Source organism: Cuculus canorus, chromosome 2, assembly GCF_017976375.1.
Source record: "Cuculus canorus isolate bCucCan1 chromosome 2, bCucCan1.pri, whole genome shotgun sequence".
Classification (NCBI taxonomy): Eukaryota; Metazoa; Chordata; class Aves; order Cuculiformes; family Cuculidae; genus Cuculus; species Cuculus canorus.
The window spans coordinates 69,070,387-69,096,726 of NC_071402.1; the positions used below are offsets into that span (position 1 = coordinate 69,070,387).

Here is a 26,340-nt window from a genome sequence, read left to right on the forward strand (position 1 = left end):
ATTGCTTAAGTTGATTCATTCCCTTAACATACTGATTTATTCCTTCCTTCAAGAGGAAGAGAGGAAGGTGAGGAACGTGAGGAGGGAGAGGAAGGTGAGGAAGGGAGAGGAAGGCAAGGAAGGAGAGGAAGAGAGAGGACAGCAAGGAGGGAGAGGAAGGAGGAGGAAGGTGAGGAGGGAGGAGAGAGAGGAAGGGAGAGGAAAGTGAGGGAGAAGAGAGAGGAAAGGAGAGAGAGGAAGGGAGAGGAAAGTGAGGGAGAAGAGAGAGGAAAGGAGAGGAGGGAGAGGAAGGAGAGGAAGATGAGGAGGGAGAAGAGAGAGGAAGGGAGAGGAAGGAGAAGGTGGCGAGGAAGGGAGAGGAAGGCGAGGAAGCAGAGGAAGAGAGAGGAAGGTGATGAGGGAGAGGAAGGCGAGAAAGGGAGAGGAAAGCGATGAGGGAGAAGAAGAAGAGGAAGGGAGAGGAAGGTGAGGAGGGAGAGGAAGGCAAGGAGGGAGAGGAAGAGAGAGGAAGGCGAGAAGAAGGGAGAGAAAAGTGAAGCGAGAAGAAGGAAAGGAAGGGAGAGGAGCGAGAGGAAGGAGAGGCGGGCGAGGGGCAGCCTGCGCGCTGCCCGGTGTCTCGGAGAAGGGAGGCTGCCACCCCCCGCACAGCGGGCACACGGGCGGCCGGGCAGGATCCAGCGCCCCCCGGCGCGGTGCCCGCCCGTGCCCCGTCCCGGGCCGCCCTGCCGGCGGGCGGGCAGCGGGGCGGGCGGCGGGAGGGGCGAGGCGCGGCGGGGCCGGCAGCGCCCCCGGGATCCCCACAGCCGCTCCGGCCGGGCTGTTCCCGCCCGCAGCCCCGCGGCATGGCCGGACCGCCGCTGCCCCCCCGGGCCGCCTGCCCCGCCGCCCTGCGCAGCCTCCGACAGCGCGAGTTCCCGCGGCTCCGAGGTACGGGCGGCTGCACCGAGCGCCGCCCCGCGCCCCCGGGCTCTCCTCGCCTCCTGCCTGCTGCTTGTCACTGTCTCTCCGCCTTATTTTCCCTCTCCTCCTCCTTCCTTCTCTCCTTCCTTCTCTCCCTCCTTCTCTCCCTCCTTCTCCTTCTCCTTCTCCTTCTCCTTCTCCTTCTCCTTCTCCTTCTCCTTCTCCTTCTCCTTCTCCTTCTCCTTCTCCTTCTCCTTCTCCCCCCTTTCCCTCCCCCTTCCCCCTTCTATCTCCCTTCCCTTCCCTTCCCTTCCCTTCCCTTCCCTTCCCTTCCCTTCCCTTCCCTTCCCTTCCCTTCCCTTCCCTTCCCTTCCCTTCCCTTCCCTTCCCTTCCCTTCCCTTCCCTTCCCTTCCCTTCCCTTCCCTTCCCTTCCCTTCCCTTCCCTTCCCTTCCCTTCCCTTCCCTTCCCTTCCCTTCCCTTCCCTTCCCTTCCCTTCCCTTCCCTTCCCTTCCCTTCCCTTCCCTTCCCTTCCCTTCCCTTCCCTTCCCTTCCCTTCCCTTCCCTTCCCTTCCCTTCCCCTCCTTTCCCTTCCCCTCCCTTTCCTTCCCTTCCTCTTCCCTTCCTCTTCCCTTCCCTTCCTCTTCCCCCTCTCCTTCCCATTCCCCACTGTCTTCCTCTCCTCCCTCTACCCCCTCTCCTTTTCTCCTTCCTCTCCCGTGTCTCCTTCTCCCTCTTCCTTTCCCTCTCCCTCTCTCCCCATCTCCCTCTCCTCCAACATGAGTTCAGTGGCAGGACTTACATACTCCAACAAGATGCAGAGCGAGATATTAAGGGGAGGTTGGAAGGCAAATTAAAATGGTGAAACAGGCCCTGTCTAAGTAAAGGTTTGTGTTAAGGCAGGTCTTTGTAAACAACTTTGGCAGGTTATATAGATTTCTCCTCCTCCCAACATTAAACGCTGCATGAAGGTGTTACTTCAAATCTAATAATGACCAATATATTACAATTAATAATTTTACTTAAAGAGGTATCAATGCCTGTGGCATTAGCACTTTAAAATACTTAAGGAAAAAATAGAGCAGAAAGCAGAATGAATAACATCAGTTTGGACGTCCTGAACCTGTCGTTTAAGCAACTTTTCTTTTGAGAGTCTTGCTTTACTACTTCTTTTTGTAATTTCTTTGACTTTTGGTGATAGAAAGCAAGCGCGGACTTTCTGACACATGGGTGTTTAGGCAAAGAATGGAGTTACACTTTGCCTCTAGAGGGATGTGGAAAAAACTTAAATTTGAGCAGCAGTTTGAGGAACTTTAACTAAGATTCAGAGTTAATTTCACAGTCTGGTGTTAGTCATATTAGTTGCATCAGTGGAATTTTGATAACAAGAAGCTGCTTGTCCTAATTTCATGCCAACATTCTGAAAAGTTGGTGTTTTGTAACAAACATTGTTTAAACACTTTATCAGCTGACTTTTCAAAATTCCTGAGAACTAGGCTCATTTTTTCAAAGCTCTTTGCTATACTGAAGTTTTGAAATAAAGTGTATCTGCTGATGAATGATATCTGCGTTCCCAAGTGGAGGTCACTGCAAAGGCAGCATATTAGGAGTTTACCTCCATTTAAAGGTGTTTGGCTAATATAGGCTACTGAATTACACTTCATTCATGCAACCTAGTAAAATAAGATGTGGATGATAGATAGTTTATACTATTTCCAGAAAAAAAAGATAAAACCAAACACAAGGTTTAAAAACAAAGCTTTCATAATATTACCTAATTGCAGTCACATAGTAGGCTCTGGTAAGGTGACCTAGGCTGCACGTTCCTGCCTTTGTAACTCAAGGAGTCTTCTCCAAGTGACATGCAAAGAAATTAAAGGGGCTTTCAGGATTTAGCTACTTAGGCATTTTCAGTGACCTTCCAAAACATGCGGCCTGGGAGATGTGGTAGTTGTTGTACATCTCTGGTGGCCTCAGGTCAGCTTTATGGCTAAGTCCTGACTGTACAAATGCTAATTCTCAAAGGAACCTGTAGCTGTTCATGGGGTTGATCTCTGCTGGTTGTCTCCCTACTGCACAAATGTGCTGCAATTTAATCTCTTCTAGTAACAAGCAATCCTTAGCAGTTCCACTATGCAAACCAGAATGAACTCTACTTTTTTTGGCATTTAGCAGTAATTACTTGCTTTGCCTGTTTATTTAGGCATGCCTCAAAGATCTTTCGATTGTTAAATGTGGATATAAATCCAGATTTTGCTGCTCGCTTTTTATGTAAACACATATTTTTTGAGTCCCTGTCTAGATATCCAAGAATTAAGCCTAGTGCTCAATTATGGAAGCATCATCTTCTTATGAGCAGTGTGTGATAATAATTATTGCATATCTGTATATTCACTTCTCCCTGATTGACGATATTTTGTGGCATCCTGTAAGGACATCTTGTGCAAAGGGTACTCTCTGGGGAATGCAGAAACCTTTTCTGTGTCATAAACCTTTGCTTGCATGGCCCTAGTGCTTCTACTGTAGCTCTGATATGAGTAGTTGCATGAGTGCCTTTTGAGAAGAAGATAAAACAGAATTGTGTAGGGAACAATGGCTTCCAGACACACTATAAAACCAGGATTTTTCAAAGATAGTCAACCTGTAGTTCTAGCAAAGTCTGGGGGAGTTTCACTCTTGGCTTCAATCATAAGGAAAGTTAGGCTCATACTGAGTGTGTTGGGCATTTCCCTTTCAGGTTTTGAGAAGGAATAAAAGAAACTGCTTTCCTTCCTTGAATCAGCAGGGATCTGTCTGTTTTGGCACAGAAACCTTAAATTTTACCTTTTAAGCCAGGGTTTATCTTCACTTCTGTAATTCAAGGGCTGTTAGCTGATGGCTGGAGCAGCCCCTTCTAAAAATATATATGGAGTCTGTGAAACGGATCCCTGTTTCACAGGCAGCAGTGTATGCGCAATATGTGACCTTGACTTTAATCTTGTGAGCAGTGTATCCTTATCTGCAGTGTAGGATTGTAAATTACACTTTAGAAATGGATAAAGAAATCAGCAGGAGTTTATAGGTTCTGTTGTTAAGTAATGGGGATGAATATGTTTCTGTGATGTTTATCATAGCAAAGAAAATTCCAGCTTCAGTTTGTATCATGGTTTTAAAAAAGAAAAAGCTGATGTAATTTGCAATCCAGTGTTTAATCCTAAAATATCTTTCCAGTTTCAGTTGTGTGCCAACATTCTCCTCTAACATAGCTATGTCCGTTTCAGTGGGAGCTTTCTGAGAGTGATAAGCAGTGGATACCCATCCCACAAATAAAAACCAGCGCATATTACCAGCAGAGATAAAGAAGTCATTATCCTACTCTACTCAGCACTCGTCAGACCACACCTGGAGTCCTGCATCCCATTTTGGTCCCTGCTATACAGAAAAGATGCAAACAGGCTGGAGAGGTTCCAGAGAAGGCCCACTAAGATGATCAGAGGACTAGGAAACCTTCTGTACAAAGTGACGCTGGGTTTATGCAGCCTTGAGAAGAGAAGGCTTAGGGGAGACCTTATGTACCAGTACATAAGGGGTGTCTACCAAGAGGATGGAGGCTACTTTTTCATGAGGAGTCACATGGAGAAGACAAGGGGTAGTGGGTATAAGTTGCTCCTTGGGAGATTCCAGTTGGATTCCAGAAGAAAGTTTTTCACCATGAGAACAGTTAAAGTTGGAGCAATCTCTCAGGAAAGTGGTAGATTACTCTACACTGGACATTTTTAAGGCTCAGTTTAACAGGGTTCTGGGCCATCTCATTTAAACTGCCTAAAAGGCTGGACGAGATGATCCCTGAGGTCCCTTCAACCTGGCATTCTATGGTTCTATGATATTAGCATTCATGAGTTCTTTAAGGGTAGCTGACTATTTGAACATAGTGTTTACTGAGGTAAGATGTGCTGTCACATTTAATGTCAAATGGGTCATTGCTCCATACTTCAGCAACAGTTATGTGACAAATCATGTCAAGAGTTTGAACGTTTGTGATATATGTGATTACATACAACTAACAATAGTAAAGCAGTTTGCCTGTTAAAAAAGAAAGGCAAACTAGGCTTTGAGTGACAGAACTAGCCTTCATTTCTTTGAATCTCAAATGGTGTCCCGTGAACTGGTCACCTGTATGAGAGCTTATTCTATTGTTCAGTTAAGGAATAGCTTCTTACGCATCTTGCTGGTAATAATTTGCACCAAGACTTTTCCTTTAAGTTGGAGAACAGCAAAAGCAGGTCTTCCTCTTGCACTTCAGTTAGTCCTCAGTGGCTTAGTCACCAAAGGTCAGTTCTGTGCTCTAAGGACAGAAAAGCCTATTTTGCCATGTTTGAGTACCGTGGTGTTTTGGCTGAATTTCAGAAGTTGGGAGTGTGTTCTGGTATGTGAGATCAGAATAATTGTCTTGATAGGTAGCTCATGCTCACATTTTGTGAAACTTGTGAAGATGAGTGTACTGTGAGCCTGAAGTGTTGTGCTCACCTGTTGACTAAAAATGCTGGCATGACCTCTGTTTCGTTACTGCTGTGCCAGTTTTCTTTGTTCTCTTACAAACCAGAAATTCTACTAGCCTTGTGTATATGGAATGGTTGGACTCGATGATCTGGTGGGCCCTTTCCAACCTGGTGATTCTATGATTCTATGATATGATAAGTTTTTTCTTTTCTATTAAACCTACAGTTTTTTTTGTCTAATTCTGTATCCTAAGATAGTTCAATTTCTTTTTTCTTTTACAACTACAGAGGTGGGTTGGGTTTTTTTTGTTCATTTGTTTGGTTGGTTTGTTTGGATTTTTTTGAAGACCATTCTGCTTCATCTGGTAGCTGTCTTCTGCATCTACTTGTGTTTATATTACTTTCTGCTGATTTCCTAATTAGTAATAATTTTTACCTGTGGATCTGTTATTTTTAATCTTTTTCCTTTTTATTGGTGAAGACTAAGTGACTGTGTGTTTTCAGCAAAACCTTTTATAGTTAGCTACTTTAAGCAAATTAGCAATAGGCAAGACTTATCATGCCATTTAAAAAATACCTTGATAATGAAGGATAAATTTATTTTGATTCATTTTTGTCTGAATTCTGTGCTGAACCAGAAGCAAGACGTGCAATTTTATGGGCAGATACAAGAATTAATTGAGTTCACTGAAGTCCACACAGCTGCTCAGAATTAAGCTACGCAGCTACAGTCCTAGGAGAGACACCACCTCCTGGAAAGGTAAAATGATTTCATCCATGTGCAGAGATTGGCATATGTTAATGTTAATCCAGTGCTTACCTCTCCTACCTAAAGACAGCAGAAGTAACGTGTAGGGGAAGGATGAGGCCGCTTTTGTTGTGCTGTTGGGAGATTCTGGGTAGCTGGGAGTGCTGCTAGTTGTGCTGGAGTATAAGTCTCGCTGCCTTACCTTATCTCTAGCTTATCCTGAGCAGAAAAGAAACCTTCTAAACCTCTCATTTTGGTGTCTAAAGCTGAAAGCTCCTCTTACTACCACTGTGCAAAACTTGTTTGCTCTCTTGTCAACAGCTGTGAGATCTCTGGCTGATAACCTGCTCCTCTCCTCTGTAGCCCCTCTGTGACAACATGAGCTGATTTTGGGAAACACTTTTTTTTTTGGGGGGGGGGGGGGGAAGATGGGGAGAAAGCAAAAGAAATTATATTTATTGAAGGGGGCTGCTGGTGGACAGTTTGAAATGCTGGAAGACATCTGGTAAGATGCAGTTAGTGGATGGAGAAGGTGGTGTAAAAAAGAAGCTGTAACATGGGAAGCATAACTGCACAACTGTGTGACAATTGTTTTATAAAAATCAATATATATGCCCAGTAAAGCCTTAATGCTTCCTGTCGATTTCAAGTCAGCAGTAGTTATCTAAATAAGCTATTATCTAAAGAAAACGAGGAACCGTGTGTGGAACATAAAGTAGATTTAGTACAAAATGCAGTGACAGCAACTGTGTGTTAGTTTCGTATGGTTTCCTCTGGCTACATAGAAGTTATGGCTACTGTTAAAGAATTTCTTATCTTGCATATCAGGGTTCAGAAGGCTATTTGTGTTCTGCTATATGCAGGACTGATCTTTCAAGTTATCGCTTGGAGCTGGGAAATCCTTTGCTCTTCATGATGGATATAGCTCATAGTGAAGCGTAGTCACAAGTATTACAATGATATTGTCATTGTAATATTTCAGCACTGAAAAAAGTTCCCTCAAACTGAAGAAAATACCCTCAAAGATACAGGTATCATCTTCTCTTTCTTGAATCGTATTACTCAGAGTAATATGTATAATTCAGATTTCACTTCAGATTTGGTGTTGTAAAACCCATATAAATGTGTTCACTGCACCAGTACACTGGCTCTGTAATTGCCTGTGCCACATAGTACAAGACATTTAAAACTATGTCTGGAAATCAGAAATGCTGAGTGAAAAAGCAAAATACCAAACCTTATAAACCTAGTACAGCTGACATGATCTCAGAATTTTCAGCTGTATTTTAGAAATAGTTAGTTGATTGGGACTGGATTCATTACAACAGCTTATTATGAAATAATTATATAGAGACATTATATTTTTTAAATCAACGTGTTGAGATTAATTAAAAAATATTAGATTTGGAAAGATCTTTTATGGAGCTCCAGAGATGCTGCAGGGTATCAGACATTCATTTAAAAAAAAAACTTGCACTTTTTAATTAAAAGATACACTATCTTTAAAATTAATGTCTGCACAAGATGTATATTAGTGTAGTAAAGTACTGAAACAGGCAGATGTTTTATTTAGAAAAGCTTTCTTATGCTTTCTTATGTCTTACTCAGAAATTGGAAATGCATCAAAATCTTGTTCCTACAAAATCCCACATCAGTGGTGCTTTCCTTCTTCCATTGCCTTTACTTCCTCTTAAATTCTCCTCTTTGCCCTCATCTTTTGTTAGGATGTTGCTGTATGTGAGATGTGTGTTGATTTCTTCCCAGCCTATTTCTGTATGTTTCCATGGGATGTGCATCTGTTTTTTTTTTTTTTTTGTTGCAGTTGTGTGGGTTTATTTAATATGAAATGTAAGAATATTAATTGAATAGTATATGTAAGTTCTCAGACAGATGTGATCTGCTTCTAGTGTCCTTGCATTTGTACTGGAATTTATTTCCTCTGCAAAATCATAACATGGCATGTAGCGGTCTTGGAATTTGGATTATATGTCACTAGCAATTCCCCTATCTGAGCTGCTTGCCAGAATTCAAGGGTCTAAGGACAAAAAGAGAAACGGAGAGACGAGAGGTCAGTTTTTGTTGATCAGCTTGATTCATTGCATACTTGATATCAGAGAGCTGCTGCAGAGGCATTGCTTGAATGCGTAAAAGACAGACACTGATTTCAGGAAGACCATACTGCAGAGTCCTGCATAGTAAAAAGCACTGATATGAAGGGTTGATAAATGGGTGGACAGCACAGTATATTTGCAGAGCGGGAGGCTATTGGGATGCTTAACTTGGAGATGATATTTAGGAAGTAGGATGCTGAGCTCTCAGATGTCTCAGGCTTTTTATAATAGGTTGTCTTGGCCAAAGCCATCAAAGCACGTCTTCCTTTATGTGACACTAAAATACTAGTAAGGTGAGGTTTTGGTTTTTTTTTGATAAAAAATAACTTCACTTAACTTAGAAACTTAAAAACGAACTAAGAAAAAAAAGTTCCTTCTTAGAAATATGTTAGCTTGGGGTTGGTAAGATTTTTTTTTTCTCTTCTTAAGTTCAGAATGCTGATGGTATTACTGTGTCTGCATATTGAGAACCACAGACTGATTCCTGTCACATTTGTTAGGAGGAGATGTGTTTTGTGGAAGTATTATGAAAAAAGTGGTGTCAATAACTGAAGGTATGGAAAGGGGATGCCAGAGTTATGGAGAAACAGGGTTATAGTAAGGCAGGGAGGCATAAAGACAGACTGTAAAGCACTAAAAAGTCAGATTTAATTGGCTTCATTGATAATAAGGCAAGTTCTTACACTCTAGGCAGGATTCATGGCAGCCCAGATATATCCTGTGCTGTGGTGCTCTTTGCCCCTTCACCTTCTGTCCTGCCATGCAGAAGCGATAATGTGCGAGGTGCCTGTGATGGAGATGTGACTACAGGCAGGCAGTGTCATGCAGGAAAGTGTAAAGTTGTTTGTTTTTTTTTTACAGTATGGGAAATACAGATATAAAACTGGAAGGCAGGTATTTGGAACTTCCTCTTCCTGCTATTTTATTTCTCCCTTCTTGCTTTCGGGATTGTACTGACTCACTCATCCCTTCTTATAGCAGCCAGGGAAATGTGGCTTTTACAGGAGAAGTAAAAAAGCTATGGTTTCTGTGCCCATCCAGATTATTCCCTGGAGCAACAGTATCTAAAGTGGTTGTAAAAGGAAGCTAAGAACATGACTGGACAGAATTTTTGTCACTTAGAATCCTTTTAAAAGAAAGAAATAGCCAAGGATGTGATCTTCTGGTGACATGGTTAGCTGAGGAAGGACAATCACACAACTAAGCTTACTTCTAGCAGTATGCAGAATAATGTTTGGAGAGATGACAGGAAGCTAATTTGAACAAATATTCATTAATTAAATTAACGTTGTGTAAATTAATTTCTTTAATGCACAATTAAGCACCAGATATCACTGTCTGTACCCTTTTGCAAACTCATGAACAGGTCAGGTAAAGTTACACAGTCATCAGAAAGTTTGTCCTGTAATTTCTTTTGAGGAAGAAATTGAAGCCCAACATTTTCCACATTTTTATATTCATGCCACAAAGTGCATTAAAGTTGTTATAATTCAGTAATTTGGAACTGATGGTATCAGTAATGGGTACAAACAGATGTCGACTTCCTGTAAAAAAAAGGACTTTGTATTGCGTAAAACACACTGTTCATCTGCTGTGCCACTCATTTCCCAAGTAATTTATTAAGGTGTGTAACTTATTAAGTAATTTACGAGATGTGTGTCTAGGAGTCGCATTTTTTATTATTTGTATATCTGCCTGTAATTTCTTTCAACTTAAATAAATACAGTTGTCACAAACCAAAATGTTAGTGTGCTGCTCTGGCAGTATAAAATGTCTAAGAAAAATCTGTCATTGTCTTTGATTCATCCCACACTAGGAAAATATTCGTTACAGATTTAATCAATTCAGGAGCGCGTAAGCCCAGTGAGCAGAATTGGGAAGCTCTTCATAATACCCTGTCTTATCTCAGTTGTGATGGACAATTTGCTTTGATAATGGATGTTGCCTTCTCATGAGACCGGATAAAAGCAGATAAATAAAAGTGGTTAACTAGTTAGAACTCGCTAGGTGCATGAAAAAGGAGCTGTTGCCAGATGCAGTCTTGATACCGTGTCATGTGTCCTGTGTCCTGTCCCTCCCCCCTCCCAATAAACTCACTGGTATTGCGTAGCTGGGAAGCTGACCAAATTGATGTTCAGATGAAACTGTACATAGATTGTTGCACTCTGTTGTTACTTGATCATAGAGTTTATGTTCATGAACAAATGAAACACTTGATTCATGAATAAGAGCTTTTAAAATGCATTCAGTTAAGGATGCGAATATCTGGGAAGTGTCATGGAAGGTGGTCATGAAGCGTTGCAATATAATAGTTGTTTTCTTATCAGCTTAGCATAGCTGTTTAGCAACAGATACAGTGCTGCTGGGACAGCCTACTAATACAAACGCAGGATGCCTCCTTGCACTTTTAAAAAGAAGAACACTTAATACTACTACATTTGAGGAAAAACATACACCATATAAATTCATTAGCAGTGAAATGGAAGGCTTGCAGTACATAAGAAATAAACTACAACCCCATGTAAGACACGTTTTATGTAACATAGCATTATATGCAAGAGACATTAAAAATAACTTTGAAGGGATTTCTGCCAAGGTGTATTTTGAATATGTCAGAATAATGAAATAAAGAGAACAACGCATCTAAACTGCACTGCAGCAAATTTTCCTTGTTTACTGGGAGAGAGCAGTGCCTGTGAGTGGGACTCTCAAACTCCTTTCCACTCTGTTGTTTACAACTATTTCTGATTTGACTGAGGCAAACTGGTTTATGCCAGTTTTTCGGTTTTTTCCATTAATGAAATTAAGCCCTCTGTTTTAAGGATTGTTAACTGTCCGGTTAATGTTCGATCAGTGAACTGTCCTTGTATTTCTCCAAGCTCACCAATAGCCAACATATTGGAAGGAAGGGGGGAAAAAAAACTATGACAAGTTTGGGTTTGCGTTTTTTTTTTTTTAGTTGATAACAACAATTTAGGATTTGATACCATGAAGTATTTTCCTTGAGAAAGGTTGATCATGAGTGGTGATTCCCACTTCAGCTGCACTGTTTAAATCCTCTCAGTGTCTGTAAAATGCTGAGCTGAAGGAAGAGGATGAGTATGAGTAAGGGGGAAAAGAGACAGGTATCTGAGGCCACAAAGTGAACTTCTTTAATATTCCTCTTTACACCACGAAAAGTCATTTCAATGGTTGCTTTCATACCTTATTATCAAGTTCAGTTTTTCTATTTCTTTAGAGACCTAGTGTTTTTTTGATTGGAAAATGGAATTTAAAGTGATGTTTGGATGGTAGACTACTGCTTGGATAGGAACCAGACTTCTGAGAGTGAGGAAGGAAGTAATAATGATTTTTCTAGGGTCTGCCTTATGTTCAGGCTTGGAGAAGCTTATCTGCAGAGCACAGTTTAAGTGTCACAGCACCACAGGGCATTCAGGTAAGCACTACTGTGACCCCTGCTTCATCTAACCTTCTAAGAGATGTTTGGGCATAGAAGACAAAGCATTCCTGTGGTGCTATGGTAACCCTACTGGAGATGTAGACTGTATAAAACCAAACTCTTCCTCCACCCCGTATTTTTCAATATCAGCATACACAAAGGGTGGGTCTAATCCAATGAAATGCTCTCTGAGGGGTGAAGCCATCTATTTCTCCCTTTTATAACTCACCCTCTTGCTTATCCTTAGAAGCCTGTAACAGTACAATGTTGAGTGAATGATGAAAAAGTATGAATTCTAATGAGTTACAATTTTTTTTCTTTTTTTTTTTTTACTGTGTTTCCTTTCCATCTGGTGTTTTTCAAGTGTTGGGAGAAATCTTCCCCCCCCATCCCCTAAATGTCAATTTTAAAACACTTGCTTTCTTTGGAATTTTTATATTCTGATTAGCTTTAATGAAAGGCAAAGCCAGCTTTTTGGCTTATTGCAGCTGAATCTCCAATAAATATGAAAATCTCCATTCCTTTAAATGTGTGGACTGTTGCTGAGTTCAGTGTGTAATGCTTGTTTGGAGGCACTAGGTCGATTCTCTGAGCTTTTCATCACTGAGCATGATAGCTCCTGAGAGATTAAATAGCTGTTACCATCAGAACTTTAATCAGTTTTTTATGCCATTTCTGCAAGTACAGAAAAGGATAGGTGTACTTGCAAAGCATCACGAGGATTACACTGCAGCGCTTCCTGGATAAACGTCAGTGCTACTGAAGTGGGGGAAACGGTACCAAATGATCTCATGAAGGCTGTCATGTTTCCAAAAGTGCCTGATCAAATCTTCAAATCTGAATGCTGGGTATCTTACGGGTACATCCAACATCTCATGTCAGTCGCTGCGGCTTCTGCTTCCTTGTAGAAATGTGGTTACACGCTGAACTGATTGAATAGCCGTTAATTTACAATGATCTCCTTCAGGTTTTGTATTTCAGTACTACATGTAAAACTATTTATAATGAGTGTGTAGTAGGAACTTGGGAGGAAAACTTGCCTTTGGCTAGTTCTAACCTCTTCTAATGCCTCCTTAAATTTATAGAACTTACTGCGGCTTTAAAAATTATTAGGTTCTCTTAGTACTGGCATAAATGAGACTAACTTCACAGGTGCCCCAAATCCTACTTTTATTTAAACATAGAGCATCCAGATGAACAAAGTAAAATTGCAAGGGAGAAGAGTATTTGGCTGAATGGACTTGCATTGAGCTGAACAGCATTAGAACTTAGTCCCCTGTACTGGAATTGTCTAGTGAATGCAAATTTATTCAAGTTAGAACTGTGCCTAAGTCTCTTCAAAGATATCCACCAATAACTATGGTTAACTTAGATATTTTAGATACATTTGCTTTGGTCTGTCTTATTTGGGGGCAGAGAGAAGGGGCACTGAAGGTGAAGCATTTTTCTGTCTTTAACAAATGAAGCCCTGACAAAAAGAATCCCTCAACTTTGTTATGTTCCCAAAAGTTGGTGTTGGCTTTGTTGAGTGTTAATGCTGTTCTGTAGACTTTAATTTTGATCGAGACTGAAAGCAAATGCAATGACTTCTAGGTTATCACTTTGCCAAAAAATATCAGAATGTATAGATAGATAAGGTGGAAAAGAGCTTATAAGGGAAGAGAGTCTCTAGATTCACATCTGCTTTTCCATATGTTTGGCAACAAGAAGCAACATAAAAACTAATTATCCTCATAAGGGAATACTTATGTATATATATTCATATACACATCTCGGTCCTGCATACACAGGCATATTTGTAAATAAAGTTGTATAATATGGAGGAAACACTTGATCACCTGGATGGCTTGAGACACGTCTGAACCCATTCTTTGTTTGATGTGACTAACTCTAGTAAGCTCATTTATGTCATTTTGAGATTCTTTGTTATTATAGATCTCCTACTCCTCATGTCAATGGATTATTAAATATGTTGCACGTTTTGAATTAATACTTGGACTCATAGAGAGTGTATGCATACCCCAGAGACTGAAGATCACCTGTAGACACCGTATAGCGATATGAGCAGCCCAGCATATCTTATTCAAGAAAGAAAAATTTCACTTGTTTCAAAGGTCATTTAAGCTTCTGTACAGATCATAACCTAACTCTTTGACTTGGCCTGGAACCAAAAACATAATCAGTGCAGTATGTTTAGGAAGTGCTGATTATAGTGTATTTGTTAATGGTTTAACTCATGGAGTCCAGCAGAGCCTCGTGATTACTTCAAAGGCTCTGAGTCAGACCTTGAAGCATGTTATCAGTTTTGAATGGAGCTTGCTTCTCTTTCATGGAAGCAAGGTCTCTGTGACCTGAAGGCAAAGTTCTGCTCTGGTTATTCATTGTAGTACAGTACTCAATCAGACTTCGCTTGGCTTCTTTTTTGACTCACTGGACTTTGGAAAAGACATTCTTTGTCCCATTGCAGCCCTTCAGGGGCCAGAGAAACTGACCTCTGAAATGACAGTGTCTGTACCCGATGCAAAGTAATGTCTCTGGAAGAGCCACAAACTGCTCCTTCTTAACAGCTGTTTGGCAGTATCCAACAGTGTCTTTTTTCTGTCCAAAGTTAGATTCAAAGTAATGACTAAACCTCCAAAAGCTGTGTCACATGCTAACAGTACCTTAGAAGGAGGGTCATAACTATGTGCTTGTGTCAACATCTCAAGTGATTTTTAATTTTCTTTTAGTATGCTATGACATGCCAGACATTAGGGAAGCTAGAAAAAAAATAGAATATCTAGAAGCTGCGTGCTGTTATTCCTATTAAAAGCAGGACTGTGTTAGGTCGGATTTCTCTCACATACTGCTGTGTTCAGGCCTTGTCATTAGGAAGCTGGTATTTTATTACTTTTATCAGAACTAATTAACAAATCTCTGCAGTTGTCTTACTGTTTCAGAATTAAAAGCTGTGTTTTTCTGCAACATTATTTTTTGATAAATTTGCTTTTTCATTCCTGGCATGTTCCTCAAAATGGTTGTTGAAGACTTTGAATCTATGCTTAGGGAAGACCCCTAAGAAATGGAAAATAAACCATAGAAACTACTTTAGGCCAAATACAATAAGTTATTAACAGAACATGTATAATAATATATAATTATATTCCTATTAAATTATTGACATTAATATGTTTGTGTTTGTTAGCTATTTATTTTTTTTAGCTGGAAAAATGTTGTTTTCCAATTAGGTGATGTTTTTTGTACTGAAGTATTACATTGTGTGGAGATATTGGGAAACTGCAGTTGTCAGTCCTGAAAAATTTTACGAAATAATTATACCCAAAAATCCCCAAATAAGAAATAAACTTATTTAATGAGTTGTATTATTGACATCTTTATATCTAATGCAGTCTATGAGCTTCAGTAGAGGTGAAGCAATACTTTAGATAGGTCTCTTTATAGTTGAATAAGTTTCACTTGAGGTAGCAGCTTGGATCAAATTACTATAAAGTAAAAGTCAAACTGGCTTGTTCTGTGGGGAATCGCAGCCAAAAGATTTTATGATGGAAAAATATTTATATTAACCCAGTACATATGCACTAGAAAGGCTTATACATAGTTTTTCATGCATACTTCCCATCTCCCTAATAAAATTTCAGTATTTCTGTGTTTTATTGAAGTGAAATTCCCACCATGCATTGTATTCAATCTTAAGAAGTTACTCAGAAGTGATACTGAAATTCCTATACTTAACATCTTTTCTCGCTACTGAAAGCATGTTGAAAAATTGTTGCTGTCTCCTGTTTGTGGTTTCCGTTTACATTGGTGACTCTTTACTGGTGAAAAGGTGATAAGGGAAACATTGGTCAAGTGTTTCACGTGGGCTTTCCAAGTGTTAAATCTCTCCCTGGTTTAATAATGCTGTTTAATCTGACTACTAGAACAATTAGGAGTGTAAACCAGGTAGGGAGTAACAGGAGTGTAAGCCAAGAGATGTGGAAGCAATGGTCTGAGAGGTTATTTTTCCAGTAAAGTTAGGGAAAATTAATCTAGCTTTCCAGAGCTCTGAGATCTTCTTCTGGAGTGTGAGTTCTGTTCCCCCACGCCATGCTCTCCAGTCCTCTGTCTACCCTGGAGAAAGCACTTCCAGCTGGAAGAGGTGCCACTGGGACTGGGTTGTCAGGTTTATCATGCATTAAAAATAAAAGAAGATGGCATTTTTAGCCAGATCAGGTGGAGAGGGAGAGTCTCCCTTGGCAGGTTTGTCTAGGGAGAAGTAGCTGTTGAACCTGAGTGGGTGAAGATAGGTATTAAGACAAAAAAAAAAAAAATGCTGACATGGGAAATATAAGAATACACTGACATGATAAACGTAGTCTAGAGACTAAGATGTAGTTTCTTACTAGGAGGATGTGATTCTGCAGCAGTGTTCTGGTTTGAGCAAGGCAGACTAATAAGCTACCAATTTTTCAGATTGGAGTGGCTTGGTTGGTAAGTGTAGTCACCTGTTGTAGCAAAGGTCTACACACTGGAGGCCAGGAGAGTCTTCTCAGACCTCTCATTTTATCAGAGGCCAACAGTCATCGCTTTATTCATTTCACAGTCTTTGAATTTGCACACATTTGCTCTTGGTAATGTCGTTGCTTGGTTTTATGTGTTTGCCTCTGAAAGATAGTCCTGATATGTGCTGAAGGGAAACTTATGTTTCTTTTATGCATATTTTCCTGAAGTTGATCCTTACTATCTGGTCCTGGCAACAGACTATTTGCTTGATGGTATAAATTAATTAAGGGCTGTAACTGTGTGTGGGGAACCTTGTGTGAAGAACTTCCACTGGAGCATAACTTTATTACTGGTGAGCAGTAGCAGCCTCTTCTCCTGCTGGAAAAAGCCAGCAGAGGGAGGTACTGTTGTGTTTGTCAACAAAGGCATTGCACAGTGCCTTGTCATCAAGAAGCTGGGAAGTACTTCTGTAGGGCTTCAACAGTCAGGGTTTGCTCTCTGTCATTCACTGGTCATTGCATGTGCCAGTTCTCATGCAGGAATTATTATTAATTATTACTATGATTACACGTTCAACCCACGGCTCTGGCTCCCAGAAACTCATAGTTATTTTCATGTCTCTGTGTAACAATATGAGTTCTAAGTGATAGGGGTGAAGAAAAGTTCTTAATTTGAATTTAGTTTGTCTTCTCCTAGTGTTTTGGGAAACCCATAAAGTAATTAAAAAGACCTACTTCTGTACGTCACTGCACATTTCATTTGGTATATTTTGCAGGGAATATTTCAAGTCACTAATTTGCCCTTGATTTTATATTAATCAAATTAATTCAGGTCACAGAGCAAGAAATATAACTGACTAGAAAAGTCAGTTTCAAACATTATCTTGACATGTTGTAAGCCTGTGGCTGTTTTATAGGAAGAATATGAAGAAAAGTAGAGCAGGAGAATGCTACTAGAATGTTTAGCTAATGACTACTATTATAAACTGTTATTATTAAGATTCCTTAAACATTGCATTTTACCATCATGCTTTCATCTGAGTGGAAATTCTGAATGCTTCTTTCCTATACAAATGCGAATATTTCTGTGAAAATTTAAGCAATACCAACAAAAGCATTTTCCAGAAATAGAAGAGCAGGGAATACGTTCTCTTTCAACTCTTCTTTCATTTGATCAATTGCATCAGAGAGAAAGCAAAGAAAAAGAGTCTGAAAGATGTTAGTATGTTGACTAGGGAGGTGTGAAAGCTAGTTTCAGTTTGGGTGAGCTACAGTTGTTTGAAGGCTTTCGTAAATATGAATCACTTGTGATTTATATTTCATCCAAATACAATGAGACAGTCGTCTGCAGTGTGTTAATCGCATGTAGCTGAAGTACCTCTGATTCATGCCCAAAAGAAGGGCTTCATCTGGTCTCACACAACCTGTTAAAGGTGTCTGTGGAAATAAAATCGGACTTCTGTTGATATTTAATCATGCCCTTATGAGTAGAAAGTGCGCACTGAATGAAGTCATGTATTACAGGTAGACCACAAGGACGAAGGTGGGTCCTGACTGATCCCTTTACTGCGGTCTCATTTAGCACAGGTGTTGGCAAATGGTGAAATTTGATGGCATGTATATTTTTTTTTTTTCTGCTTGCAGCTGTGAAAGATACATTTCATAGAATTAGATGTGACTTCTTAATAAATGGGAAATCCTTGCTTTCTTAGTGCTCACATACACCTCAATACCAGCAAGCTGTAAACTGCAAGCTGCAAGTAGGGGCTTATGTATACAGAATAGTGCCAGTGCTTGCTGGAATAACCCTAGACACCTTAAGAGCCTTTGTGGAGTCAGTATGGCCCCTGCTGAGGAACACAGCAAGCAGAGAAGGTGCGTGGTGTTGACTGTAAACTATTTGAATGTTCTGTGTGGTTTGCTGTAGGTAATAATGCAAGGAGAGCAAATAATGCAAGCCAATAGCATGTGGAGAAAAATAATGGGAACTTATTAGAGATAAATGTAATTGCACGTTTCATGCTTTGCTTTTTGTAATCAGTCCATCAAGTCAAACACTAAAACACATTAATTAAACATCAGTTTCCCACAGAACTCAGTAGCTTGTTAGTGGTCCTTAAAATATTGATACCATTATCGAGGTTGCTCACAGCCAAGTACGGATCAGCATTTGGCAGTTAGGTCAAGCTGTGATAACTTGAATTGATGAACTCAGCAGTGGGAAGCGGAATGTGGCCCATGGCTGTGGGCTGACTGTTGTGTTACTTCGCCAGGCCTGTGGCAATTAAGTCAAATCATGCTGGGGAATTGCATCTCCTTTAACCGCATGGCAACTATTCAGGCTATGGGCATCTATGGCCTTGTCCGTAAAAGCACTATGCTTTTGTGGTCTTTTTACAAACTCCTTGGCCCTAAGCAAGGAAAACAAAACATTACCTTGTCTAGCAGAGCAGGAGTGTTTAGGTGAAAGGCATGTTGTTATTCAGAAAACATACTCTGGTTGTGATAGCTTTTGTCTAAATTGATGCTAAACAGGAACTGAAGGTACAGATAACAATATTCACAAAATATTTAATCCAGAAAATACCCAGAAAAAGCAAATCTCAAGACGTATTAGTAGGATTTTGTTTTTCTTTTTTTCTTTCTTTTAAAATACTTCATTAATGATTTTGCAGAACCAGGAACTTTATCTGTCTATACAGTGTGTGGGCATATCATGCCCTGTGTCGTCTTGAGATTTTGGGCACTTCTATAAGGGTCATATGTGTTGCATAGTTAAATCTACTTTTGACATTTAATTTGGGAGCATCCCTGGGTGGAGCTAAATTCCTTTATGCAGTCAGTGGAAAGAGGGAGCTACCTCTGAGAGGCATCTGACTTACATGACTAAAATAACCTAATATACCTGATGTGATTCTACTACCTGTTAAAACCTCACTGTGTCCAAATAATTTCACTTGTCTACAACATCTGTAGAGCCCTCTCCTCCTATTTTGACACTTGGTTGTTCCAGTTTTCTCTTGGTTTGGTTTTGGTGTATGAAAATCTCTCATATTTATCTTTTGACTGATAATGCTTTATTTTGCCTTCAGCTTCCTTTCATATAATCTGTTTCATACTGCTTTTGTTAATATTGCTGTGCTTAAGATATATATTGTCTCCCCGGGGTATTGGTGGTATCTACTTTCCAAGTAAAATTGTGTATATAATCCCACTGAATTGCAATTATATCCACCAATCAAAATTCATGACTCTGTACAGTTGCTGCCTTGTAACTACACATTTCATTCTTCATTATGAAATGTTTGGCAATGTAACTGGCAGCCTGTAATCAGCTGGAGCACAGGAATTTTGAAGTACTGAGGCAGTGATAAACAACCTGTGAAGCCACAGTGCAGGCTGGTTTGTTTTGAAGACCATGGCAGAATTGTAGGATGACAGAAGGTTAAAGCAGTGGACATAGAACAGCCACATGCTATGTAGGTAAATTGGTTATTTTTGGAAGTGATCCTCAATCAAAGATCAGAAATGTGTAGTACCAAGAGCAATTTCAGGGAATAAAAGAGCACATTACAGAATATTAAAGTAGTAGTATAAAGTATCTATCCAGCAGATAGGAGCTGGATGACCAGGCATGGGTTTAGAGGTGGGGTATGAAGGAGGATAGAGCTTACTCTCCATGTGCCACCAGGCCATTGTAGGGAGTGCCTCTATGGTCTCTCTGTACTCCTTCCCCTGTAGACTGTCTTTTGAATGGAAGGTGTTATATAGCATATATACATGAAAGATGTAATAAAGACATAACTGCCTTATTCTACTCTCTGTTCATGAAACGATACCTTTAAATTTCTTCAAAGTCTTGCGGAGTTGCCATTTAGGGAAGTGTTCTTTTGTCGGAATCAGGTATTTGGGCTCCAAATGATTAATCCGGGTAGTTTCTTTTTGCCTTGTGTATTTTGCAGTCAGTCAGACTTCTCACTTGGTCTTAAACCATTTTAAGATGCTCCCAATTAAAGGATCTTTATATTTTTTTTTCATTTAAGAGATAGAAATGTTCAGTTAAATGGAATGGTCCCCTGGCATTTCTGAGGCTCTATGTGCATGTGCACTTATGAAGTTCTACAAGGAGCCAAGGCAGGCACGCAGAGATAGTGGATGCTTTATTAAGAGGTGAATCTTAGCACAGAAGGAGAGCAGAAAGCTGGGCTGAGGCTTTCTTCAGCAGGACAGACTGGCCCCCATTGGTTCCCAAAGAGTTTCCTATGTAAAATTAATCTGCGAGAGTATTAGCATATGAATATTACAGCTTATGAACTGGTACTCTTGCTGAATAACTTTCCATAACTAATGCTGACACACTGAATGGGTTTTGATACTTCTATAAAAAAGCCTACTTCTGAAATGTGATTTTATCAAATAGTTGGTATATTATTAGATCAGTGAAGTTAGTTACACATTCCAAACATAATAGCATGTAAATTAAAGTAAAAGTTAATTTTGCGTTTTCCCTGAGCAATGAAACCACGTCCTGATAGAGATTGCATTTTAATTTTCCTTTGGCTGATCATATTATATTTTCTTTCTCCAGTTACACCCTGTAAACAGTATAATATCATAGTGCTGACAGCTTATATACTAAATATCACAGTGAAATAGGGGAAACTGTATTATTCTGTATATAGTGACAAATCTTTTTGGTTAATGTGCATCCAATAAAGTTAAAATAGCAAATGTTATTAAAATGGGTAAGAGCGCAATGAAAGTTATTGATGTTCTTTTCTTTGCTGGTGTTATGCATGTGCCACATTTCTTTTCTTTCCTTTAAAAATATAATTTCTTTGAAGTAACATAGCAAAGAGAAAACTACAGTATAAGAGTGCAATAGCAATAAAGACATTTGTTTCAGCATGGTCTTAAATAATGAGAGCTTATTTCTTTTTTTGGGCTGTGTGGGGAGAGTATTAAATGCTGTTCCCTGTTTTCAATTAAATGGCTGCATTAAAGAGAAAATAAAAGTTTAAGAATTAATAATTTTTTTCTTCCTCAACCAAAAGCCCTCCCACATTTTCACAGTAATATATACCCAGAAGAAGAGTTTAAATAACGACCGTCTGGGGTTTTTACCTCCATTTCACAGAACCTCAGTATTGTTCTTCATAATGAGCTACTTAATGCTTCAAATTCAAAAACTCCCATAAGGTGCCCTTACCCAGAGATCTTTTAGTCCACATTGCCTCACAGGGAGGTGAGCTGGGAGTGAAAGTGCCTGTCCTTTTGTGGGAGGAGGGTTTGTGTTTGAGGACCCTCAGCTGGTTGCTTATTTTTTGCTTGTGCTCTCCAGTTGCATCATCACTTCAATGCTGTCAGCCTCCTTAGGGCTGAAGGATGCAAACCCAGCAGCTGTCTGCCTCTGGAGGACCATTGCTTGGGTGTGCTTGTGGTGCCTGTAAAAGCTAATAAGCCAAATGTCATTTGTGTGCAGGTTTTGTTGAGACGGAGTGTTGGCCACCAGTGCCTCCAGGATGGTAGTCCTTCCCCCCTGTGTCTGGTTCAGGGCTACCTTTTCCCTTTTTCAACTCTAGGGCTACCTTTGTCAGTGCTGTGTATAGCAATGACTGTTGCCATCATGCTCAGTCCTGCTGTTGTGGGTCATGGCTGTTACTCCCTGTGTCAACTCCACCCCAGAGCAGAGGCATTCAGTGTCAAGCTCTGAGTTCACAGGAGGCTGTGGTCTCAGGGTGCCCATGGTCTCTCCTGCCTTGGCACAGCATGCCCCTCTCCTTCCAAACCCCCTGCTCAGGGGTGAGCTCAGCAGCTCTGACCTCTTCTGTCAGACACTTGGGCTGGAAGGACCAGCCTATGCATTTTGACTCCGGTATGCATTTTGACCGCCATGTACTTCAATGTGCCGCCTTGTACTGCTTGGGAGAACCATTCTAGGGTTTAAAGAGAAACAAGTAAAACCCTAAAAAGTCCATACTGTTAATAAATCAATCCATTTCTTTCCCCTTTTCCAGCTCTCAAAGCATCTCAAAACACTTGGTTAACTTCAAGCCATCGTTAAAATCCTGCTTTTGCTAGACACTGTAATTGGGGAAATCTTGAGGCAGGGGAGAGCCTCGAGATAATAAATAAGAGAAAGGATGGGTGTCTGGAGTTGTTTTATCATTAGCATTGCCTCGCATCTTTACCCACTGAATCACGGCTACAGCAGCATAATATATAATTATAGGTATTTCCAAGTGTGAAGGCTTCTCATTTAAAGCTTAACTCAGTTTTAAATCCCTGTGGAAAGTGAAGGCCTTCAAAATAATTAATCAATTCTAATTTTAATCATATTCATCATTATTAAAATTTGAAATAAGTTGAAATACTTAAGGTAAGTGAAATGAAAAAAACTAATAAAAAGCATGAAACACACTGGAGAAATGGAACAGTAATTGCTAAAGATTAAGAAATCTGAAATAGCCAAATGTGAAAAAGCTTTCATTTCCAGTAAGCTTTTATTAAAAAGTTTTGCAATAGCTTAATGATATAAAAGGAGATTTAAAAAATGAATTGTTAAGTGCAGCAAAGTGGCAAAAAAATATGTAAATACATTAAAACTTAAAGTAGTCCTGTCTTTGTGCTTCAAGCATGATTCAGGCCTTGTCACTTCTTGAAAGAGTTGCTTCATCTGTCAGCAAGGAGGCAGCCCTACTATTGTTGTTGCTATTAATAGTAATTGTTATCATTGTGGTCATAGTTTTCATAATATGTAGTGCCTAGCTGTAACAATGTACAGTGACTGTACGAACCAGCTTGCTTGGTCTTGTACAGGCAGAACAAAAGGATCTTTCTCTTCCAAAAAACGTGTAATCTAAACATGAAAGGAAGGACCTTTTAAAATATTTCGGTTTTAATTAAAAACTATAAAGATGCAATGAAAATGTTTGGCTTCTATTGTATCCTCTTCTTTTTCCTGCTATTGAATGAAAGATGCCTTGCTTTGAGCACTGACTGACTATTGGAATGTATTTGAGAAGCATTTATTGAGAGATATAGAGGCCTCTAAATCAGGCAGAGAAATACCATACCCCAGGAACTTCAGGGAAATCGACTTTTTGTGTGGTGTACTGCATAAGAGGTGTTTGAATGGTACACTTCACGGTGAAGTCTGTGGGGGAAAATTGAACTGAATATTTAAAAAATTGAGTCTAGTAATTTTATTCTGTTTTAGGGATTACTTACCTTGACCATGCCGGTTCAGCACTTTTCCCAGAGAGTCTCCTTAAAGCTTTTACTGATGACCTTAGAAGCAACGTTTATGGTAAGTACGAAACAGTGTTCGCATTAGTCTTCTCAAGTTTCCATCTAAAAAGATCAAAACTGTGCCTCTTGAGTTGTTGGAAGAGTACTTCTGTGGGTTTTTAAGCTCTGCTATTGAGTAGTTAGAAGACCAATGATTTTACAAAGCAGTCAGTCCCTTTCTGTCATCCCTAGATTTATTCTTTGGTGGCCAAGGATAAAGAAAGACAATGTAGCTCTGAGGACTCTTTGGTCAGTCTTTTTTTTTCATTTCCCCCCCACAAAATGCAAAAACAATTTCTTATGCAAGGACCAGAATCCAGAACCACCCCCTTTCACAGTGAAAGTCGTTACAGGGACCTTACACTGTGGCTTAGTATAAGCATTTTATTTAGAAGAAAGCTTAGCTCAAAGATTTCAAATTAATTTTGTCAGGGTGTAAGTGCTATACCTCTCCCAGACTACTGGACTAAGGTGCATAATCAGGAAAAAAGGAACGCTAAAGCAATCTTGCAAATAAGAATATGAGTGAAAAATATCTACAGAATTGTGCAATATCTAGGTGGAAATTTAGCTGTCGCAACTGTGGATATGGGCAGTTCAGCACCACTTGCAAGTATTTCCCAGATCCTCTACTTAAACCTTTCATCTCCTTCGATCATTATTATCTAGCCAAGAGCCACACACTGAATGTGCTTTTCTACAAAGGCAGCAGTCGTTGTTTAGGAAATATTGTTACTGTGTGAGACAGTTTACATTAGAGTGATTTCAAGCTGAACCAGAAAAAAAGTACACTGTACAGTATTATCTATATACGCTGTGAGTAGTCCCATTGAAGTAACAAAATTTGTTATTGTGTGTTACCATCTGTGGGCTGTGTCATTTTTTATAGTTGGGTGTCTGTCCTGTGCTCCCTGATACATAGAGCAAAGTGATTCCTCACTTGGGAGCTAGGTACTGCTTCTTTAAAAGAAAGCTGCGTTCACTCAAGCACTGGCACACTTGTGTTTATCACCTGGGTGAGCCACTTGAGAATTCTGGGTAGTTTTCATTTTCAGTGTGCTGTTCTATATGTTATATGCCCCTCTCTTGTTTCCCAAATGCTGGCAAAGCCAGGATCTAGAGCGTGGATTTAAGTTCCACTATGAAATAGATGCTGTTCTTGATAGGGATGTTTGGGTTTTTTTTTCTGTTATAACAAGATATGTTGATTTGATTACATTCAAAATCTCCCATTCAAGTGCATGTCAGTGATATTAAAATTAATGTTCTGTCACTACAGTCACTGCAAAGTGAAATGTATGCACTCTGATCTTAGTCATTTCAAACATTGAGTTCGACCTTTATAAAAAGTACCATCTGTGGCAGAAAAAAATTGAACTTGTGAATCAGTTGAGTGCTTGTGAATAGAAATAGTAGTGCTGCCAGTTTGGAGCAGATTTGTATGGTACCTTGTAATGCTATGGGAGAACAAATTGTATCTTTTTTAACACTGCTTTCATCTAAAATGATAACAAAAGCTTTAGTGTGGTCAAATCTCTTTTTCAGTTACATCTCTGATGCTCTGAGGGCAGTAACTACTGTATAAAGAGTTCATTTAACAGAGGTGTGAATGAAGGGGGAATCTGACTTGAAGCTTTTTATATTTTCTTGATGATAATCCAGAGGCCTGAAGAACTGTAGTTTAGCTGTTGCATGTGTAAATGAGGGAAAAGAATGTACGTAAGAGAGATTCTCACTTCTAAATTGAGAATACTTGAATTGGAAATTACAGAAATGAAACATCAGACATTAAAAGTTCAGTTATTAGTTTTGGTTTTGAGCTCTAAATTTATTATTCTTTTCTAAATCTTCCCTCAATGACTTTCAGCAGGGTGATTTTTAAATTTGAAAAAGAGAGCATCTAATATTGCAGCTCACTTTAAAAGCTGTATTAATATAGCAATTTGTTTCTTGTTCTCTTTCCAAACTGTTTAGGCATGCTCTTTAAGCGTTTAGTAATAGGAAAGTGTGCTGTTTCTGTGTGGGTATTGCTGTAATCTTTTTTGCTCAAGAAGATAAATCCATGCACTCCTTATGTGCTGTCTTAATTGTTAATTGCCTGTGCTAAGGTGGCTACTAATTTTGCAATAAAATTTATACTTTCATGAGTTATTTGAATTTCAGAGACTAAAAAAATCAGGGTTACTCTTGGTGTCCAGTCATGAATGTCTAATATTTCCAAGATTCTGTCTCTTCTAAATTGCTTCTTAGCTAGTACACAAATATACTTGTGAATATACATTCGTCTGTAGTTTTTCCTGCTATGTTTGTGCATATGCGGTTGCATTTTCTTTTCAAGGGAACTGCCTAAGTATTAGTAAGAGATCCAGCTGAAATTTCAAGGTCTGTTATAATTGCTTTCTTCTGTTATACGTCCCTTCTCTTGACTAACTGCTCTAAGGGCATTGCTGTGAAGTATATATTAAATCTCTCTTTGTCATCTTTTCAGGCTAGCTTGGTGTAATACTTTGATAAAAGAAAAAATTAGTACCAAAATTGTGATTAATGATTAACTTCTATATCTCTATTGTCTCCTAGGCAACCCTCATAGTCAGAACATCAGTAGCAAGCTGACATACGACACAATCGAGCATGTCCGATACAGGTAGAATAATCTTTCTTTCACATATTGTATGATGTACTTAATAGTTTTCATTTTGATTAGACCTGTGCTATTTTCATGGCTTTGATGTGCTTTCATTTTCTGAGGGATCATAAATCACATCTAGAGAAAACACCTCAGTTTTGAAACACAAGGTACTTAGATAGGCAAGTGTTGGACAAAGTCGGTTCTTTTTCTCCCACATGCCTCAGTTCTCAAAGTCCTGAAGTTAAATTAGTGCTGTAATATAAGT

General features: G+C 39.5%; 1 protein-coding gene across 2 annotated transcripts in view; it reads left to right on the top strand.

The window, feature by feature from the left end:
• The first annotated feature begins 755 nt into the window (after window positions 1-755).
• Window positions 756-26,340, top strand: part of MOCOS (molybdenum cofactor sulfurase) — a 221,330-nt gene continuing 195,745 nt past the window's right edge. The window contains exons 1-3 of one of the 2 annotated variants that reach the window (XM_054059244.1): window positions 756-927; window positions 23,376-23,465; window positions 26,024-26,090. In XM_054059244.1, coding sequence (XP_053915219.1) covers window positions 843-927; window positions 23,376-23,465; window positions 26,024-26,090 — 242 coding nt within the window. In that variant the 5' untranslated portion in view covers window positions 756-842. Of the gene's footprint in view, window positions 928-23,375; window positions 23,466-26,023; window positions 26,091-26,340 lie in introns of those variants that run through there. The other variant, XM_054059245.1, reaches the window with a different exon arrangement.